Consider the following 23446-nt stretch of genomic DNA (forward strand, 5'->3'; position numbering starts at 1 on the left):
CACTACTTAACCTAAATTATCCTAAGGTCGAACACACACACCCATACCCGGGGGAGGACTCGAACCTCCGCCAGGACCGGCCGCACAGTCCATGACTGCAGCGCCTGAGACCGCTCGGCTGATACCGCGCGGCTCGGGTTTTATGAGAAAATTTAAATATTGTAACAGAATAAGCGTAATTCATACTGTATGTTCTTGACAAAGGTAACTTTACTTCCGCCGGTACCTCATGTCCTACTTACAAACTTCACAGATATTCTCCGGCGCACCTTACGGACTATTACCGCTGGAATAAAGAATATTGTGGAGGCATGGCTAAGCCCCAGCTTGGAGAACTGTTTCCAGAATGAGTTTTCACCTTACAGTGGACTGAGCGCGGATCTGAAACTTCCTGGATGATTAAAACTGCATGCCGGATCGGGTGTCGAAGCTGACACCATTACCTTTTGCGGTTAAATGCTCCACCAACTGAGCTATCCAACCCACGTCCGCACAATATTCTTTCCTCCAGGAATACTAGTCCCACAAGACATGCAGGAGAATTTTCGTGGCGTTTGGAAGGTAGTAGATGAGGTGCTGATAGAATTAAGGCTGTGATGGCGCGTCGTCAGAAGTGTTTCAATAGCTCAGTCGGTAAAGCACCTGCCTATGAAAGGCAAAGGTCTCAGGTTCGAGTCCCATTCCGGCACACGGTTTAGATCCACCAAGAAATTTCAGATCAGCACACATTCCTCTACAGAGTGAAAATTCATTCTGGGTCACAGGTTTGTCTGACCCAAGAGAGAGTGTCGCAGAGGTGCTGAAAACGCTAAACTGGCAGACGCTTGAAGATGGCGGCAAACTGTTCCGTGAAAGACCTCTTACAAAATTTCATAACAAGCTGTAAGTGATAAATCTATGAATATACTACAATTCCCGATGCATCACTCCGGTAGGGATCGCGAAGACAAGATTAGACTAATTACAGCATGCACAGAGAGGCATTTAGGCAATCATTCTCCCCGCGATTCATCCATGAATGGAACGGAAGCCCTAATAAGTGGTATAATGGGAAGTATCGCCTGCCATGTACTTCACAGTGGTTTGCAGAGTGTAGGCTAGATATAGCTGTACACACTTGTTTCGCAGTGAATGGAGAAAGAGATTTGAGATCTTACGACAAATGATTCTAGGTACACTTGCTGCAAGTCAGTGTCCGTTGCATGTTCCGCCTTTCTACTAGTACTGAAATGATACGTCTGTCTATGTGGCACGCAGGACTCGAGATCACTTTTTTCTAGATATAGAGTAGACGCTCTTCTCCCTTCCGGCTGCTTTTTGAGTGATGACGCTACTGGGGAACATGGATTGCTGATGACTGGCGTCCCCGTGATGAATCACGCTTCTGCACTACACTGAAAGATCATCGTCGATGAGTATGGCTGCGACCTGGCGAGATTTCCCATTCTTCCAATGCTTTAGAGATGCGCCGCAGTCATGGCGTTATGGTGCTGAGAAAAATGGTTCAAATGGCTCTGAGCACTATGGGACTTAACTGCTGTGGTCATCAGTCCCCTAGAACCTAACTAACCTAAGGACATTACACACATCCATGCCCGAGGCAGGATTCGAACCTGCGACCGTAGCGGTCGCGCGGTTCCAGTCTGTAGCGCCTAGAACCGCTCGACCACTCCGGCCAGCGTGGTGCTGAGAGCGGTGGTATATAATTCCAGGTCACTGGTAGTTATTGAAGGAACTGTGGCTACAGAACGGTACGTCACGGACATCCTGCTTCCTCGTTGTTACGTCTCAAATGTCAATAGCGTGATGACACTTCTCAACACTGCAATGCTGGTCCACTCATTGCACGTGTCTCTAAGAACTTTATTCGTGATATTCAGGGACTGACGTGAGCAGCAAAATCTCGAAATCTGTCCCTGACAGAACTCGTGTGGGACCAGCCCGGGTGTAAACTCCATCTCAGCGACAGTATCCTGGAAATCAAAGACCATCTACAAGACCATCTACTGGGACGCTTACCTCAGGAGATAATGCAACGGTTTTATGACACCCTTCCCTACCGAATCAGTCAATTCATCTGGGCCAGAAGGTTTGCAACATCGTACTTGTAAGTGGACTTATACTGCCAATTTCTTTGTAAATTTGACTCGTTTTTGTAATCACTGCAATAACATCACATTCTCTCTCAGTCCCTGAAGTTTCAGTTGTTGTTTTTGGGCTAAACAGACAGATTTGCGGTTTCTCTTGCTGTTACACGTTATTTTAATATTGAATAACAACAAAAACTTTATGTAATGTTTATCAGTTTCTTTCACTGGCAGCTAAAATAAAAACATACAGACTGGTTCAAATTCCAATAGAGCTGTCTTCCGTGTTGGTACCACAAAATTACTTCATTTGAAAATGCTGTTCCAGCTAGAGAGACACATAGCAATGTGCCAACCTCTTCTTGATGCTGTCAGCCTGAATCCGCTAGTCACTGCCTTTTTCAGCTAAGGCAGCTTATATTGAGATGGTGGCTTCTGGCGTCAACCAAGGCCTACGTCATGATGATGATTTGTGTTTTTATGCGACTTATATATTGTATAATTTTTTCAATGAAGGCCATTTCCTACACGTTTCATTACATCATAATAAAAAAGGGAGTCTCTCAGAGTGGCTGGTTCCGTTTACTTTCAAATTACATGTATAATATGTTGGTTGAACCGGATTGATATGAGGACAGAACGATCCACGAAGCCTGTTATCTCACAGCTAGAGTTGTTTCTGACTCCTCAGTAAATGTTAGTAACATTAGATATAATTCCTAAAGAACCCAAAAGTGAAGACTTGAATCACACGAGACAGCTTATGGTACAATGACTGGTATGCAAAGAGAATGAATAATTTCATCAATTTTTGTTGTAGCCGATAGTGTCTGTTATGTATAGATTTAGATTATGATGAACAAAGAGCTTTCGTTATGAAGAAATCGATTAGATGTCATCAAGTGCTTCGAACTGATTTTTTTATTGATAAAAAGAGCCGAGAATTCAGCATAAGTGTAAATAGTAAAACACTTGGCTTGAACGACAAAATAATTTTATTTATTTTCAGACAACCTCTCCATCACATCTGTGGTACTAAACATAGAATATAAGGAAAATGATAAAAGTAGTACACTGCAACATCGTAGCAGCGGTAGGGAACATACATATTAAAATCAATACAGAGATCTTGTTACTACTCCACAACAGCATCAGTGTCCAACTGACACAGGCTGTTCAACACTATAAGGGAAAAATATCATCAGTAGGTGGCGTTAGTTGTATCAGAAAGTTACAATAATTTTTTTGCTGTTGTAATATCACTGATGTTGGTGCCATTTCTCACCAAATGTTTGATAGAAGCTACGTCCAGGCTCAATGCCCCCTAGAAGTTCACCATTCAGAGCAATGGAAAGGATACCATATACTTACGACAGTCGTTGATCCTTGTGGCTGGACTCGGCAGTGTGTCTTGGCACATTCCAGAAGTTGGCACCTGGACCCTCCATCGGCCCTTCTCCATATCGCATTCGGTCAACTCGAAATGGTACTCTGGCTGCAGGAAGACAGAAAATGTTATTTACAAAGGAGAAAAGGGATCAGCGACAGCTATATACTGTTTAATTAGACTCAACCAAATGATTACATATTTGCCGATACATTTACCTCTAGCAGAACGAACCAACTGCAGTGAATTACACACAAGAGTGCACCCAGGTTCTGAGCTGGGGTGTGGATATCGGGCGGGGAGAGGGGCGAGTGTGAGGTAACTCAAATTTGTTTCGCCGAAGGTGGAGGGCTGGGATAAACCAAGCACAATTCCTCAGGAAGTAAAATTACAGAAAAGTATGTGCTTGCGTGGAAAGGTAGTATTTATGACTATTACAGTATACAGGTCTTCACTGGATAACTGGCAAATTTTTACGAAAAATTTTGATGAATTATTGTGCTCTGTCAGACAAAAGGAAAGAATTGATAATCTGTGGTGATATTAATGTTAATTTATTAAAGGAATCTGATGGGAAAAGGGAAATAGTGGTGCTTTCAGCCACTTATAACTTGGCATCAATCATAAATTTTCGTGCCTGAATCGCTCAATATACTTGTACGCTTATAGATAATGTATTCATTCCCCAAGCAGAAGTGTGTATACGCCTTTCCGGTGGTAAACTGATTGTCACATCACTAAAATTTAGGTCCATTATAATTCGGAGAGACTCTAAGAAAGTGGTGAGGCTGATTAATGACAAAACTACTGAAGATATTAAAGAAAATTTAAAGAAAAATTGACTGGGGTGAAGTTTACAATCACCCTAATGCCAACTCCAAATTCATCACATTTCTTAATGAGTTGTTGGACAACAATTTTAGTAATAAAAAAATAATTGAATGTAATGATTAAAGAAACCTGGAATGACTACATTTGTCCTTATCTCTCCATAACAAAAAAGGACAAAATAATCAGAACTTGTAATAACTCAGAAGTTAGTCAATGAGGCCATTACTCAAGCAAATTCAAGCTGCTCGCCAGAGTCGGTGTCTCTAAACGTATTCTTCGTTTGATTTGCTAAAACTGAACAAGAGAGCGATGCAAAAATTGGTTATGGGACGGTAGTAAGGATCGAAGCCGAGCCAAAGGCTGAGCAGTGTCGTGCGCTATCATCTACGCTATAAGAACAACTGGCACTAATTGTATCTGGCGGGCTGCTTGAATTTTCGCGCATAACGGTCTGATAGGCTAACTCCAATGCTAATTAACTCGGAAATGGCTCAACATATCGATTTTTTTCCTGAACGCCTATTTCTCAGCACACCCTACCCTGCAACACCCTTAGAAAATGATTCTTGAGTACTATGGGACTTAACATCTGAGGTTATCAGTCTCCTAGAACTTAGAACTACTTAAACCTAACTAACCTAAGAACATCACACACATCCATGCCCGAGGCAGGATTCGAACCTGCGACCGTAGCGGTCACGCGGTTCCGGACTGAAGCGCCTAGAACCGCTCGGCCACTCCGGCCGGCCAACACCCGTAGAATCTTTTCAGACTGTTTCTGAGCACTCTGTAGAAATCAGTAAGTTAAAATATTTTGCATATTTTCATTCACTGGTGTCTTATGGGATAATATTAAGGGACAACTCCTCGCTTGTGCAAAAAATGATCATTGCACAAAAGAAAGAAATTAGAATTATGTGTGTAGTTCCCACACGTACATCTTGCAGGTATCTCTTTACGCGGCAGGGAATATTTACAACATCTTCAAAGTACATTTATTCACTTACGAAATTTTTATCTACAATCCATCTGGGATTCATATTGAGAGTAATAGAGACTATCAAGTACGAAAGAAAAATCGCTATTACAGAAATAAAAATGATCTTCGTTAATGAATTTAACTTTGACACAGAAAGGGGTGAAACAGACAACTATACAACTCTGACAATCTCCCATGGAAATAAAAGGTTTGACAGACAGCAGAAGCGTACTCAGGTATAAATGACAGAGCTTTATCCTTAACACCGCCTTCTATACCATATAATGAGATTTCAGGTCCAATTTGCCCGATACCAGTGCAAGTGGACTTGTGGGTGTACAGAGGTCAATGGTAGTCGGCACAAGATGATGATGATGTTTGGTTTGTGGAGCGCTCAACTGCGCGGTTATCAGCACCTGTACCAATTCCCAAACTTTGCTCAGTCCAATCTCGTCACTTTCATGAATGATTATGAAATGATGTGGACAACACAAACACCCAGTCATCTCGAGGCAGGTGAAAATCCCTGACCCCGCCGGGAATCGAACCCGGGACCCCGTGCTCTGGAAGCGAGAACGCGACTGCGAGACCTCGGCACAAGAGGCACCGTGATCTCTGCCTCCTTTCTGTGAGTATTAATGGTCCTTACGCTCACTGAAGCATCAGTTGTACTTCGTATCGTTGAATGAAGAATCCAAGGCTCTGCGTGGCTTTCTGATGATGGCTCGGTGCTCACGTTCTGTCGTCTTTCTAGAACCGCTTCCTTCGTGACGCTGTGTTCAGCAGTGGATCAACAATTTCTGCCAACATCGTCAAACAGTGGCATCGCTCCTGTTCAAATCTCGAACGATTCGCCGATTACTACAATCGGCTTCTTTGAGCCCAACTACAAGTCCTCTCTCAACTGCTGGCATCTGGATATATTGTTCACGCGCCCGTCTGCGAGGCATAGTTACTGTCCAACTTAGTACACGGTATGAAATTCGCAAAGACTTTATATCCTGGTGCTGACATGTCCCCTGTTTACTATCCTTGCTGGCTGAGTGACCGCCAAAGTTTAATATTTTGAATAATCCGTCGATACATATATGAATACCAGTTTGTGTCCAATTTGAAAAACTCACACTTTGTGCATTTTTTTTTTTTTTTTCGTGGAGTGTATTACTGTCGGCAGTGTTTAGAGCTGCCTCAGGAGTAACGGTTTCCTCAATGATCTGTGCTTCGGACGCTCAGAGCTATCGGTAAGCACAACAGTCAAATAATTAGCCCTCACCAGTAAACGTAACGCTTATGCCGTATAAATACCACATCTACCCTTCATAACGGCCATAACTTGGCGAGATAGGGAATCCACAATTTTCTACATGAGTGTCACATCCAGCTGAAACCATGCACAGATGATTAGTTCCTCCAGAGCTACCAAACTGTGAAAATCTCGGCTGCTACTTTCACTCATTGTTCCAAACACTCACAGATATTTTCTCCGGGATTAAGATCTGGTTATTTAGCGGGCGAGTCGAGGTGCGATCGGATGTCTGAGTTTTCGTTAAACAAAAAATTGCAGCCTTGTGAACACGGCTCGTGTTGCCTGTAGTTCAACAATGCCTAGACGTCAATACCGCGGTTCGATCGCGTCCGCATTGTCGCTTTGTGCCAGGAAGGGCCCTCAACAAGGGAAGTGTCCAGATGTCTCTGAGTGAACCAAAGCGATGTTGTTCGGACATGGAGGAGATCCAGAGAGACAGGAACCGTCGATGACATGCCTCGCTCAGGCCGCACAAAGGCTACCACTGCAATGGATGACCGCTTCCTACGGATTATAGTTCCGAGCAAACCTGACAACGACGCCACCTTCTTGGATAGTGCTTTTTGTGCAGCCACAGGACATCGTGTTACGACTCAAACTGTGCGCAATAGGCTGCATGATGCGCTACTTCACTCCCGACGTCCATAGTGAGGTCCATCTTTGGAACCACGACACCATGCAGCGCGGTACAGGTGGACCCAACAATATGCCGAATGCACTGCTCAGGAATGGCATCACGTTCTCTTCACCGATGAGTGTCACATATGCCTTCAAAAAAGACAATCGTCGGAGACGTGTTTGGAGGCAACCCTATCAGGCTGAACGCCTTTGATACACCGTCCAGAAAGTGCAGCAAGGTGGAGGTTCCCTGCCGTTTTGGGGTGGCATTATGTGGCACCGACGTACGCCGCTGATGGTCTTGGAAGGCGCCGTAATGGCTGGCGAACACATGTTATAGACTTGTGAACTGCGTACAGCAGAGGAACAGTTCAGAGACGATGAGTGTTTTATTGGCATGACAATGCACCCTGTCATAAAACAGCTTCTGTGAGACAATGATCGTGTAAATTAACATTCCTGAAATGGACTTACTGACCAGATTCCCGACCTGAACCGAAGGAAACACCTTTGGGATGATCCAGAACGTTGACTTCGCTCCAGACCCCAGCATCCAACATTACTGCCTTCTCTGATTTCGGCTTGAGGAAGAAGGGGCTGCCGTTCCTCCACAGACATTCAGATGCCCCTTTGAAAGTGTCCCCAGCAGAGTTCAAGCCGTAATAAAGGCTAAGGGCGATAACAACCCATATTAATGCCCACTAATAGGTGTCCGGACACTTTTCATCAAATATAAACTACTGGCCACTAAAAATTGCTACGCCACGAAGATGACGTGCTACAGACGCGCAATTTAACCGATAGGAAGAAGATGCTGTGATATGCAAGTGATTAGCTTTTCAGAGCAATCACACAAGGTTGGCGCCGGTGGCGACACCTACAACGTGCTGATATGAGGAAAGTTTCCAACTGATTTCTCATACACAAACAGCAGTTGACCGGCGTTGCCTGGTGAAACGTTGTTGTGATGCCTCGTGTAAGGAGAAGAAATGCGTACCATCACGTTTCCGACTTTGATAAAGGTCGGATTGTAGCCTATCGCGATTGCGGTTTATCGATTGGTGCTCGCGCTGGTCGAGCTCCGATGACTGTTAGCAGAATATGGAATCGGTGGGTTCAGGAGGGTAATACGGAATGCCGTGCTGGATCCCAACGGCCTCGTATCACTAGCAGTCGAGAATACAGGCATCTTATCCGCATGGCTGTAACGGATCGCGCAGCGACGTCTCGATCCCTGAGTCAACAGATAGGGACGTTTGCAAGACAACAACCTGACAACCTGCACGAACAGTTCGACGACGTTTGCAGCAGCATGGACTATCAGCTCGGAGACCATGGCTACGGTCAAGGGTATTGACGCTGCATCACAGACAGGAGCGCCTGCGATGGTGTATTCAACGACGAACCTGGGTGCACGAATGGCTAAACGTCATTTTTTCGGATGAATCCAGGTTATGTTTACAGCATCATGAAGCATGTATTCGTCATTGCCATACTGGCGTATCAGCCGGCGAGATGGTATGGGGTGCCATTGGTTACACGTATCTGTCACCTGTTGTTCGCATTGACGGCACTTTGAACAGTGGACGTTACATTTCAGGTGTGTTACGACCCGTGGCTCTACCCTTCATTCGATCCCTGCGAAACCCTACATTTCAGCAGGACAATGCACAACCGCATGTTGCAGTTCCTGTACGGGCCTTTCTGGATACAGAAAATGTTCGACTGCCGCCCTGGCAAGCACATTCTCCAGATCTCTCACCAACTGAAAACGTCTGGTCAATGGTGGCCGAGCAACTGGCTCGTCACAATACGCCAGTCACTACTCTTGATGAACTGTGGTATCGTGTTGAAGCTGCATGGGCAGCTGTACCTGTACACGCCATCCAAGCTCTGTTTGATTCAATGCCCAGGCGTATCAAGGCCGTTATTAAGGCCAGAGGTGGTTGTTCTGGGTACTGATTTCACAGTATCTATGCACCCAAATTGCGTGAAAATGTAATCACATGTCAGTTCTAGTATAATGTATTTGTCCAATGATTACCCGTTTATCGTCTGTATTTCTTCTTGGTGTAGCAATTTTAATGGACAGTAGTGTATATATGGTGTAAAACTTCTTGAATCGTTTGGAGGCGGGCAGATGAAGCCAACTGACAGCTGTTAATGCAGCTTAGACCTATTAACGGACCTCAAAACCGTCTATCAAATTCCCTCAATGACCACAACACAGACTTTTCTAATAATGAAAAGATAAAGATCTACATTAGTGAAATTTACGAAATTAAAGCCAACAGCTACCCTTGTACACTTATAACACACAACATGTAATTATTAGGAAATGTCGATGTTATTAAACGCGATTCAGATGCTACTCCTGCTAGTGGTCTTGTGTAAGACTACACGCAAGTAAGCTTCAAAATACGAGGAAACTCGTAATCACTAAATTTTCGGCTTTAGAGTACCAGAGAAACGATTAATTTAAAAGAAACTCGCTGCTAGTTGAGAGCTGACGCACACCCGAGAAATCGAACAATAAGCTTTTGTTAAAATTTTGTGGCTTGAAGCTACACACACTTAGTTCTCGTGAATACACACATATGGGTCTGCCAAGTTCTCAGCCTCGCCTCAATAGATCCCACACACTAAACTGTACTCGTGTTCCGTCTTCCCACTATTCACACCAATTATAGATACCACCCAACGGCCCCTGTACTTGTACCCATACCCTGTAGCCCTACAGGACACGCAACATTTCCTCTCCCTAAAATATTTTGGCCTAGGAGCGGTGAAGGAAATGTTAAAAGTCCTCGTACAGTTCTCATCTACGTACTTACGTGAGACCGGATTCTCCGCACTTGATACCATGAAAACAAAACACTGCAGTCACCTGAATGTGGAGAGTGACCTTAGATGTGCTTTAGCTAGTTTGAAACCAAACATTCAGGAGTAGCTTTAAAAAAAATTCAACCGTCTCATTGATGCTCTGAATTTTTCTTGTGTCTTTCATCATATCAAAAAATGTTACACGTGGAAAGTGTTGTTCAAGTGCGAACAATCTCACTAGATATTTAAGTAAGACATAAAGGCGTTTCCAGTTAGGCTACCAAATCCTTTGAAACAATATAATTTTGTATTACTCTACCATCTGATAACCCTCTTGTGCTAAAGTGTGGATTACAGATAAAAATAGGTAAAATAAAGTTTTTCGAAAGAAGTAAAAAATTAATAAATAAATATAGGGGGCCATGAGATATTCTGGGTTGCAAAGGGCGGCACCATGTAGAAAAAATTGGGAACTACTGCCGTAAAGCGACCAGATAGCGGGAATGTTCATAGCTACGTGTCACCAGCTGTTCCAAACAGTCCCAGATATTTTCCATGGGATTGAGATAGAGTAATTTAGCGAGTTGATCGAGGTGCGATAGTGTTCCTGAGTGTTCGTTAAACAAGATACTGTGCGAGGAGTCCTCTGAACATACCTGTTGTCACCATAAAAGACCAGAGTGTTGAAATAGGCACCTTGGCTCATATTCACGTTAACTAGAATTAAGGGGGCCAAATTTTGGTACGATAAACCCACCACAACATTACAGAACAACTCTCCACGCACAGCGGATTAAACGTCTCAGTAGGCCGGGAGTACACTCGACGCCTTGTATCATTCGAAAAGGCACGAAACGGTGATTCTTCGAATCACACTATATTGCCTCCAGTCAGCTACTGTCCAGTTTCGGTGTGGTGTGGCCCACTGAAGACTCGCAGCTTTATGTGCCGCGGTGAGTAATGGCCTTTTACGTGGTACCCGACACCAAACGTCCATTTCATTTCGTTCTTTTAACAATGTTCGCTCGGAAACTCTTTGAAATGGAACTTCATTCCCTGAAACTTCAGTCTGGAACCGCGCTAACGCTACGGTCGCAGGTTCGAATCCTGCCTCGGACATGCATGCGTGTGATGTCTTTAGGTTAGTTAGGTTTAAGTAGTTCTAAGTTAGAGTGGACTGATGACCTCAGAAGTTAAGTCCTATAGCGCTCAGAGCCATTTGAACCATTCTCTGAAAACAACAATTCCTGTCGTGCTTGAAGAGAATTGCTATTGACAAGGCGTGACACTCACCCCCAGCCTGTGTCTTGCAGACACTCTGGACAGTCCACATTGATGCACCGACAAATCGGGAAACTTCAGTCCCAGTGTGCTCTCAGAGGCGTCAAAATACGACAGCTTCTTCTTGCCGTTCTGTCACGTCTTCACGTCGACCCATTTCACTTCTCTGATTTCATGCAACCGACTGGCACACACCACTTCACTGCCACGAGGCCCACGAGAAAGGCGGGCCGTTTTGCGTACGTCACAGCACGTGACATTGCAGGTCTTACGAGTGCGAACAGCCGTCTCCGGAGGGGAGCGAGAAACCATTTCAGTCGAGCTAAATAATTCTTGACTGTGTGTTTAAATGCATGTAAGATCTCTATAGCGCACGAGAAAATTAAGACCTTTGGTGGGTACCTTTTCCATTAAATGTTGATTACTCGACCCCCGCACAGAGCCGAGCGTCCATAAAGTGTGGCGGACAAGCCGACTAGTGTGACGTCACAAGTTCGTTGCAGGCCCGTATATCACGGTGACCCCTTCACTGCCATGACTGACGTCAGCAGTTGCCTGATGGACTACCTGGTTCCAGTACTAGACCATCAACAGTGCCGGCCGCGGTGGTCTAGCGGTTCTGGCGCTGCAGTCCGGAACCGCGGGACTGCTACGGTCGCAAGTTCGAATCCTGCCTTGGGCATGGGTGTGTGTGATGTCCTTAGGTTAGTTAGGTTTAAGTAGTTCTAAGTTCTAGGGGACTTATGACCTAAGATGTTGAGTCCCATAGTGCTCAGAGCCATTTGAACCATTTTTGAACCATCAACAGCACTCCAAAGCGACCACTGTCCTCTTTTAAGGAGGAGACAAATATTTTGGACCGTGAGTTTACATCGGAGCTGCATCAGAGGCACCCACTTATCATACAACGTCGCCCGCCTGATTAGGATTAAGGTCAGGTAATGCGGGGCCACAGAAGCATCTTCACATCAGTGTGATGTTCCCCAAACCATTCTGACACAATCCAGGAGCGATAAGGTGGTGCACTGTCTTGCTGAAGATTCAGAACACCAAGTGAATGTTGCAGGTCAATTGAAGAATTGACATGATCAGATTGTAGGTTCGTGGGCCAAGTGAATGTTGCAGGTGAATAAAAGGATTGACATTATCAGATTGTAGGTTCGTGTATCCTTCGATGGTGGGTGGCGATAGCATACATAACAGTGGCTCTATTTAATCTCGGGAGAATATCCCCACACGAGAATGTCTCCACCACCTGTCTGGACGATGTTCTCTTGGCAAACATAATGTACCGTTTCGTGACGTTTTCGGCTTGTTCGTACTTGCTACAGGCGTGTACGAACGTGTACTGCACGTCTTGTCAAGACGATCTTGTTCCACGTTTTAAACTTCCAATAACGGTGTGCCTGCGCCCGTGCTAATTTTTGTGGCCTGTGATGTGCAGTGAAGAGAGCCACAGGTCTCTGGCTTCTGCAGTCCCTAGTGAGGAGGTAGTTGTGTATGATATGGTTGCTTATCGGTCGTTTATCTGCAGCATTAAACTGACCGTCAATTCGCGTTTACAAGCGGCCATAGTCGACGGCGACTCCAGCCATAATTCACTGATGCTCTGGGCAGTTTTCACTAATTACGGTGGTTTTTTCCTAATTCATTTAGTCGCGTCGCACCCACCTCGCGAGGCAGTGCAATGATCTAGACAATGGATTCGCATTTGGAAGGATAGTGGTTCAAACTCCCCGTCCAGCCAACCAGATTATGCTACCGTGTAAGCATACCACTGTGCCACGAGACTAATCCGAAAGTTTACTAAACGCTTCAATTGGTAAAACATTACTGAACCGAATTAAAAAAATCATGGGGCACATCATACATTGAACCAACTATTGCAAACAGGGCCAACTACACTCCTGGAAATTGAAATAAGAACACCGTGAATTCATTGTCCCAGGAAGGGGAAACTTTTTTGACACATTCCTGGGGTCAGATACATCACATGATCACACTGACAGAACCACAGGCACATAGACACAGGCAACAGAGCATGCACAATGTCGGCACTAGTACAGTGTATATCCACCTTTCGCAACAATGCAGGCTGCTATTCTCCCATGGAGACGATCGTAGAGATGCTGGATGTAGTCCTGTGGAACGGCTTGCCATGCCATTTCCACCTGGCGCCTCAGTTGGACCAGCGTTCGTGCTGGACGTGCAGACCGCGTGAGACGACGCTTCATCCAGTCCCAAACATGCTCAATGGGGGACAGATCCGGAGATCTTGCTGGCCAGGGTAGTTGACTTACACCTTCTAGAGCACGTTGGGTGGCACGGGATACATGCGGACGTGCATTGTCCTGTTGGAACAGCAAGTCCCCTTGCCGGTCTAGGAATGGTAGAACGATGGGTTCGATGACGGTTTGGATGTACCGTGCACTATTCAGTGTCCTCTCGACGATCACCAGTGGTGTACGGCCAGTGTAGGAGATCGCTCCCCACACCATGATGCCGGGTGTTGGCCCTGTGTGCCTCGGTCGTATGCAGTCCTGATTGTGGCGCTCACCTGCACGGCGCCAAACACGCATACGACCATCATTGGCACCAAGGCAGAAGCGACTCTCATCGCTGAAGACGACACGTCTCCATTCGTCCCTCCATTCACGCCTGTCGTGACACCACTGGAGGCGGGCTGCACGATGTTGGGGCGTGAGCGGAAGACGGCCTAACGGTGTGCGGGACCGTAGCTCAGCTTCATGGAGACGGTTGCGAATGGTCCTCGCCGATACCCCAGGAGCAACAGTGTCCCTAATTTGCTGGGAAGTGGCGGTGCGGTCCCCTACGGCACTGCGTAGGATCCTACGGTCTTGGCGTGCATCCGTGCGTCGCTGCGGTCCGGTCCCAGGTCGACGGGCACGTGCACCTTCCGCCGACCACTGGCGACAACATCGATGTACTGTGGAGACCTCACGCCCCACGTGTTGAGCAATTCGGCGGTACGTCCACCCGGCCTCCCGCATGCCCACTATACGCCCTCGCTCAAAGTCCGTCAACTGCACATACGGTTCACGTCCACGCTGTCGCGGCATGCTACCAGTGTTAAAGACTGCGATGGAGCTCCGTATGCCACGGCAAACTGGCTGACACTGACGGCGGCGGTGCACAAATGCTGCGCAGCTAGCGCCATTCGACGGCCAACACCGCGGTTCCTGGTGTGTCCGCTGTGCCGTGCGTGTGATCATTGCTTGTACAGCCCTCTCGCAGTGTCCGGAGCAAGTATGGTGGGTCTGACACACCGGTGATGATGATGTTTGGTTTGTGGGGCGCTCAACTGCGTGGTTATCAGCGCCCGTACAATTATCCAATCTTTGCTCAGTCCAATTTCGCCACTTTCCTGGATGATGATGAAATGATGAGGACAACACAAACACCCAGTCATCTCGAGGCAGGTGAAAATCCCTGACCCCGCCGGGAATCGAACCCGGGACCCCGTGCTCGGGAAGCGAGAACGCTACCGCGAGACCACGAGCGGCGGACTGACACACCGGTGTCAATGTGTTCTTTTTTCCATTTCCAGGAGTGTACTTCTCTGCCCGACTGAAATCTGGGGAATTCACGAGCTTGTACACGGTCCAGTCACATTGGTGTGACCATCTGTTAAAAGCCTGAATAACCAACTATTGCTACGTAAGACGTGCAGCAAGCGAATCAGTGAGGTTCTGAAAGGTAACGATAGGGATGTCGACTAACTCCAATTCCATGGCCAGCTGCGCTAGGTTTCACAGTTGAGGATCCGTGGTGCGAACAGCCCGACTGAGGGGTCCCACAGATTCTGGGGGTTTGGTGGCCAGGGAAGTACGGCAAACTCATCCTGGTGCTCTTAGAACCACGCACGTACACTGCGAGCTGCGTGACGCGTTGCATTGTCCTGCTGGTAGATGTCATCGTACCGAGGAAAAGCAAACTGCATGTAGACGTAGACGTGGTTCCCAGGAATCGATGCATACTTGTGTTGTACCATTGTGCTCTCCAGGATGACGATATCACCCAGGAAACATTCCCCAGGCCGTAACGCTCCCTTCTTCTGCCTGGATACATCGACGATTGTTGGAGAGCCGTAAACGCCAATGCCTAACAGCACATTTCTGCAGCCACCGTTCATCCCTGGCGTCTGCGGCCCGTGGTGAACCACTGCTCCCTCGGTGCCGGTTTTCGATAGCGCCATTTAGCCATGCACAGTATACTTTAACCAAAACGGCACGCGAACCGTTTACACACTTAGCAGTTTCGGAAATGCTTCTACCCTTGTCCCAAAAGTCACGATAATGCTCTTTTGGACGTCAGATAGATCGGCTGCGTATCGCTTTACGACAATGACTGCAGTGTTTTTCGCGTCCCCTGACACGGTTTTTATACCCTCCAATGCAACTGCAGTCACCTGCCATCTGTAAGTGGTTATTTCACGTTGTCGAACATATACGGTAATTACATTAATGTGTCTGGACTGTGTAATATCACACTGGCAGTGCGTGAACTAGGTGTGCTTGTCAGCTTGAAGAATTTGAATACTTGTGTTGTCTGTACCGTAAAGATGTAGGGTGAAAGACAGATCTTCGTAATTCATAATGGTGATCTGCTCACGTCGGTTTAGACTATCTGTTAAAGTAAGAAAACTACGAGGGGATTATCACAGTACCTTCCCTAATTCGAATTACATGAGCCACTTGCCTTGGATGACACACTTCGTTGTAATGAAAGTGCAGCTACTGTCCTGTGAAAACAAAAATTAATTTCAGGAAAATCTCTCGCGTACTAGGACTCATTAGAGTTGCACGTCTTTGGCAAATGCTCGTAGATGATTTGTTTTCCATTACTCCGCCGCTTTCATAATCTCATAATAGAAGTCGGCAGCAACTTTCACTGACGTAAAACAGATTTTCTCCGATCAGATGCACACGGCGATAACGATTCTCGTCGATAACAGAGGTATTTCGCGCTTTTTTTCCTATCCTACGCCATGTAGGTACACGGTCAAGCCACATTAATGAGTTCATTGCCTGTGTTCGACGTCAACGTAGAATGACCACTCACAAATGGTAGGTGGCAGCATTAGCAGTGGGGGATATATAAAGCGTGTCGGGAGAACGCAGAAAACAGTGCACTCGTTGTCGTAAGGCGAAATCGGGGTGATTTACCTGACGTCTAAAAGTGCATGATCATGAAGGATCCTTTATTGTATGCTTATATGATAGCGGCGGCTGAAAGCAAGGGGAAACTACGGCCGTAATTTTTCCCGAGGGCATGCAGCTTTACTGTATGATTAAATGATGATGGCGTCCTCTTGGGTAAAATATTCCGGAGGTAAAATAGTCCCCTATTCGGATCTCCGGGCGGGGACTACTCAAGAGGATGTCGTTATCAGGAGAAAGAAAACTGGCGTTCTACGGATCGGAGCGTGGAATGTCAGATCCCTTAATCGGGCAGGTAGGTTAGAAAATTTAAAAAGGGAAATGGATAGGTTGAAGTTAGATATAGTGGGAATCAGTGAAGTTCGGTGGCAGGAGGAACAAGACTTCTGGTCAGGTGACTACAGGGTTATAAACACAAAATCAAATAGGGGTAATGCAGGAGTAGGTTTAATAATGAATAGGAAAATAGGCATGCGGGTAAGCTACTACAAACAGCATAGTGAACGCATTATTGTGGCCAAGATAGATACGAAGCCCACACCTACTACAGTAGTACAAGTTTATATGCCAACTAGCTCTGCAGATGATGAAGAAATTGAAGAAATGTATGATGAAATAAAAGAAATTATTCAGATAGTGAAGGGTGACGAAAATTTAATAGTCATGGGTGACTGGAATTCGGTAGTAGGAAAAGGGAGAGAAGGAAACGTAGTAGGTGAATATGGATTGGGGCTAAGAAATGAGAGAGGAAGCCGTCTGTTAGAATTGTGCACAGAGCATAACTTAATCATAGCTAACACTTGGTTCAAGAATCATAAAAGAAGGCTGTATACATGGAAGAAGCCTGTAGATACTGACAGGTATCAGATAGATTATATAATGGTAAGACAGAGATTTAGGAACCAGGTTTTAAATTGTAAGACATTTCCAGGGGCAGATGTGGACTCTGACCACAATCTATTGGTTATGACCTGTAGATTAAAACTGAAGAAACTGCAAAAAGGTGGGAATTTAAGGCGATGGGACCTGGATAACTTAAAGAACCAGAGGTTGTACAGAGTTTCAGGGAGAGCATAAGGGAACAATTGACAGCAGTGGGGGAAAGAATTACAGTAGAAGAAGAATGGGTAGCTCTGAGGGATGAAGTAGTGAAGGCGGCAGAAGATCAAGTAAGTAAAAAGACGAGGGCTAGTAGAAATCCTTGGGTAACAGAAGAAATATTGAATTTAATTGATGAAAGGAGAAAATATAAAAATGCAGTAAATGAAGCAGGCACAAAGGAATACAAACGTCTCAAACATGAGATCGACAGGAAGTGCAAAATGGCTAAGCAGGGATGGCTAGAGGACAAATGTAAGGATGTAGAGGCTTATCTCACTAGGGGTAAGATAGATACTGCCTGCAGGAAAATTAAAGAGACCTTTGGAGATAAGAGAACCACTTGTATGAGCATCAAGAGCTCAGATGGAAAACCAGTTCTAAGCAAAGAAGGGAAAGCAGAAAGGTGGAAGGAGTATATAGAGGGTCTATACAAGGGCGATGTACTCGAGGACAATACTATGGAAATGGAACAGGATGTAGATGGGGATGAAATGGGAGATACGATACTGCGTGAAGAGTTTGACAGAGCACTGAAAGACCTGAGTCGAAACAAGGCCCCCGGAGTAGACAACATTCCATTGGAACTACTGACAGCCTTGGGAGAGCCAGTCCTGACAAAACTCTACCATCTGGTGAGCAAGATGTATGAGACAGGCGAAATTCCCTCAGACTTCAAGAAGAATATAATAATTCCAATCCCAAAGAAATCAGGTGTTGACAGATGTGAAAATTACCGAATTATCAGTTTAATAAGTCACAGCTGCAAAATACTAACACGAATTCTTTACAGACGAATGGAAAAACTAGTAGAAGCCGACCTCGGGGAAGATCAGATTGAATTCCGTAGAAATGTTGGAACACGTGAGGCAATACTGACCCTACGACTTATCTTAGAAGCTAGATTAGGGATGGGCAAACCTACGTTTCTAGCATTTGTAGACTTAGAGAAAGCTTTTGACAATGTTGACTGGAATACTCTCTTTCAAATCATGAAGGTGGCAGGGGTAAAATACAGGGAGCGAAAGGCTATTTACAATTTGTACAGAAACCAGATGGCAGTTATAAGAGTCGAGGGACATGAAAGGGAAGCAGTGGTTGGGAAGGGACTGAGACAGGGTTGTAGTCTCTCCCCGATGTTATTCAATCTGTATATTGAGCAAGCAGTGAGGGAAACAAAAGAAAAATTCGGAGTAGGTATTAAAATCCATGGAGAAGAAATAAAAATGTTGAGGTTCGCCGATGACATTGTAATTCTGTCAGAGACAGCAAAGGACTTGGAAGAGCAGTTGAACGGAATGGATAGTGTCTTGAAAGGAGGATATAAGATGAACATCAACAAAAGCAAAACGAAGATAATGGAATGTAGTCGAATTAAGTCGGGTGATGCTGAGGGAATTAGATTAGGAAATGAGACACTTAAAGTAGTAAAGGAGTTTTGCTATTTGGGGAGCAAAATAACTGATGATGGTCGAAGTAGAGAGGATATAAAATGTAGGCTGGCAATGGCAAGGAAAGCATTTCTGAAGAAGAGAAATTTGTTAACATCGAGTATAGATTTAAGTGTCAGGAAGTCATTTCTGAAAGTATTTGTATGGAGTGTAGCCATGTATGGAAGTGAAACATGGACGATAAATAGTTTGGACAAGAAGGGAATAGAAGCTTTCGAAATGTGGTGTTACAGAAGAATGGTGAAGATTAGATGGGTGGATCACAAAACTAATGAGGAAGTATTGAATAGGATTGGGGAGAAGAGAAGTTTATGGCACAACTTGACCAGAAGAAAGGATCGGTTGGTAGGACATGTTCTGAGGCATCAAGGGATCACCAATTTAGCATTGGAGGACAGCGTGGAGGGTAAAAACCGTAGAGGGAGACCAAGAGATGAATACACTAAGCAGATTCAGAAGGATGTAGGTTGCAGTAGGTACTGGGAGATGAAGAAGCTTGCACAGGATAGAGAAGCATGGAGAGCTGCATCAAACCAGTCTCAGGACTGAAGACCACAACAACAACAACATGATAGCGGAACAAACACTGGTGGCAGTTACTTCTGTAAAATATCTGGGAGTATACGTGCGGAACGTTTTCAAGTGGAATGATAATATAAAATTAATTGTTGGTAAGGCGGGTACCAGGTTGAGATTCATTGGGAGAGTCCTTAGAAAATGTAGTCCATCAACAAAGGAGGTGGCTTACATAACACTCGTTCGACCTATGCTTGAGTATTGCTCATCAGTGTGGGATCCGTACCAGATCGGGTTGACGGAGGAGATAGAGAAGATCCAAAGAAGAGTGGCGCGTTTCGTCACAGGGTTATTTGGTAACCGTGATAGCGTTACGGAGATGTTTAGCAAACTCAAGTGGCAGACTCTGCAAGAGAGGCGCTCTGCATCGCGGTGTAGCTTGCTCTCCAGGTTTCGAGAGGGTGCGTTTCTGGATGAGGTATCGAATATATTGCTTCCCCCTACTTATACCTCCCGAGGAGATCACGAATGTAAAATTAGAGAGATCCGAGTGCGCACGGAGGCTTTCAGACAGTCGTTCTTCCCGCGAACCATACACGACTGGAACAGAAAAGGGAGGTAATGACAGTGGCACGTAAAGTGCCCTCCGCCACGCACCGTTGGGTGGCCTGCGGAGTGTAAATGTAGATGTAGATTGGCTATCGAGCCAAGGGTGGAAGCGTTTCCGGAACAGCTAAGCTTGTAAACTGTTCGCGTGCAGCCTTAGTTAATGTACTGTAAACTGTGAGAGACAAAATGGTGTTACCAAAAACCGGCGCCAAGGAAACTGTGGCTCACCACGGGCCATAGATGACATGGGTGAAAGACGGCTGCGGAGATGTGTACGGGCAAACAGACGTGCAACTGGAGAGCAACTGACCGCCCATATGAACCAAGGGGCCATCAACAGAGTAAACGTTGCTGCTTATGGTCCTCCGTAGCCGGTGCCTGCCTGGTTCATGCACCCATGCTGACTTCCGTTCATCGGCGACTAAGGCTGGAATTTGCACGCCAGCACCGCAACTGGACGTCCACTGAGTAGCGGCAGGTGCTTTTCAGATGAATCACGTTCTATTCTCTATCGGGCAGACATCCGTTGGCGTGTAAGGCTCTGCAAAAATAGTCAGAAGGGTTCAGCCCGGTGGAGAGAGCGTTATGGTCTGGGAAAGATATTCGTGGCATTCCCTGGGTGATCTCGTCATTCGGGAAGGCACACTGGATCAACACAAGTATGCATCTACCCTTGGGGACCATGTTCACTCCTATAGACAGTTTGTTCCTCCTCGACATAATGGCATCTACCAGCAGTACAATGGGACGTGTTCAAATGGTTCAAATGGCTCTGAGCACTAAGGGACTTAACATCTGAGGCCATCAGACCCCTAGAACTTAGAACTACTTAAACCTAACTAACCCAAGTACATCACACACATCCATGGCCGAGGCAGCGGTCGCGCGGTTCCAGACTGAAGCGCCTAGAACCGCTCGGATGGGACATGTCTCACAGCTTATACCGTACATGCATGGTTCGAAGAGCACCTAGATAAGTTTACCGTACTCCCGTGGCTACCAAACACCCCGGATTTAAACCCAGTCCAGATTCTGTGGGACAACTTCGATCAGGATTTTCGCGCCATGGATCCTCAACCATGAAACCTAGCACAACTGTGTATGGCACTGGAGCTGGTATGGCTCCACATTCCTGCTGATACCTTCCAGAAGCTCACTGGCTGTGTGTCTGCACGTCCACGATGCAAAAGATGGTTATTCAGATTTGTCGTAGGTGATCACACTAATGTGACTGGTCTGTATAGAACACAATTTATGATAACTCGCACTGACGGCGATGCAGAGACCAGTGGAACAAACTAATGGAAATGATTAGTGAATCAAGACAAAGGAAATGGGTCGAAACGCTGGAAAAAATGGATATGACCCACAGTAGCAAAGTCGCTTGGAACTTAATAAAAAAACCTAATTGTGACTTTGGGACAGCTAAACAATCCTCTTCAGTAACACCCAATCAAATTGCCCATCAGCTCCTACTAAATGGAAAACCCAACAAGAAATGTCAGGCGTAGCAAACCTAGTCAAATGGGGCTTCAAGGACGAAGGAGATAACAAATGCGACTGTGGTGAAGTTCAGGATGTGGAACACCTTCTACAGCGTTCCATCTGCCCCGCAAGGTGTACTCTTGATGAACTATGACTTGAGAAGAGGGAAATATTGGACTTGGCCCGACATTGGGCTGAAAGGCTTTGAAATAAATCTCCGGACACGAAAAAGTAAAGTAAGTCTTGTGTTGGATTACGGTGGACTTCAGCAAGGGAACGGCTAGTCAGAAACGAAGCCCAGTGCATAATGAAAGTCGTCGTAAGCAGGCACAAACAGTCTAGGGAGCGATCCGAATCGAAACACCTAAACACAGGCGGAATAAATCACTCTGCTGTGAATGGGGCGTATCGAAGGCTTCAGAGAATAATGAGAACTGCCAGACAAATGTGGCGCCATGTTATTTACGGAGACACTCATGTCAATGGTCTAGCCAAAGTGACATGCCTGCGGTAGTGACAACTGCGGGAGAGAGTTGACGCTATGATATGAAGCCTGATTGTCGTGTCCTATATATTGATACTTGGGCTGGTTTGGGATTATTGGTAGCTAATTGTTTTCTGCACAAGTATAAGGCAATATTTTACATGTTTTCATGACGTGGTTGACTGAAATACCCTTCAAATGAAGGACAGCTATAGTTGGATGCACAATTTAAAAATAAAATCGGAACTCCTCTAAAGATGTGCATGGGTCACAAACTGGACAGTAGAGGCAGTGATTCAAAAAGCTGTGCTATAGGCAGAGTAGGAACAACATATTGAACATGAAAACGTTTAGACCACAACTATATTACCAGCTAGTTTTATGAATGTTAGCCCTCTTTAAATATAGATAAATGCTGTATAATGCCTGTATCTAAACAAAAGGTCCTACTTGTGTCAGACTACAATATTAATTGCGAACATTTGGAGCGTGTCACATCACTAAATCATTTGCGATTAATACTAAGAAGTAATATGAAATGGAACACGTAAAATCTGTATTAAGAAAGGCAAATGAAAATCTTAGGGTTGTTGGAACGGTTCTAGGAAAACGCAGTGCATCTGTAAACTGCACACGAGGCGCTAATGTGTCTGGTTCTAGAGTTATTTTACCCATGCTGGATTTCTTGAACTCTGCGGCCGTCAAGAACTGTTGTAGAAGAGTGCAACCAGCCACATACCTTTAAAAATGTTTTATTTCAATGCCATAACCGGTTTCCGACTGTCATGTTGATCTTCGGATGGCTAACGTTTCCGATTACCTTATGTTTACGTCAGGAGAATGTCAAAAAAATGGTTCAAATGGCTCTGAGCACTATGGGACTTAACATCCATGGTCATCAGTCCCCTACAACTTAGAACTACTTAAACCTAACTAACCTAAGGACATCACACACATCCATGCCCGAGGCAGGATTCGAACCTGCGACCGTAGCAGTCGCGCGGTTCCGGACTGAGCGCCTAGAACCGCGAGACCACCGCGGCCGGCAGGAGAATGTCGTCCGCTCCGGCAGTATGTTCCAGTTGCTTTGGCCCATACAGTTTTTAAGACAATTTACGAATTGTTGCACTGCAAACAGCATATATATTCCAAATAAGTCACTGTGACACAAAAACACTTCTTAATACTCTTCATGTCAGTTTCATCCTCAGACATGTGCTTTACATTCGATGTTTTTGTTTTCAATTCATGCACTATTTCACACTCCCTCTACACCCATGCAGATCCCTCTGGCAACGAGTGTAATCACCA

At 45.5% G+C, this 23446-nt stretch overlaps 1 protein-coding gene across 1 annotated transcript in view; it reads right to left on the reverse strand.

Moving 5' to 3' along the window:
• Nucleotides 1–23446, reverse strand: part of LOC126183642 (endosome/lysosome-associated apoptosis and autophagy regulator family member 2-like) — a 244048-nt gene that overhangs the window by 126425 nt on the left and 94177 nt on the right. Inside the window, exon 2 of the mRNA XM_049925783.1 lies at nt 3459–3582. Coding sequence (XP_049781740.1) covers nt 3459–3582 — 124 coding nt within the window. The remainder of the gene's footprint in view (nt 1–3458; nt 3583–23446) is intronic.

This window comes from Schistocerca cancellata, chromosome 4 (genome assembly GCF_023864275.1).
Source record: "Schistocerca cancellata isolate TAMUIC-IGC-003103 chromosome 4, iqSchCanc2.1, whole genome shotgun sequence".
In the NCBI taxonomy this organism is placed as follows: Eukaryota; Metazoa; Arthropoda; class Insecta; order Orthoptera; family Acrididae; genus Schistocerca; species Schistocerca cancellata.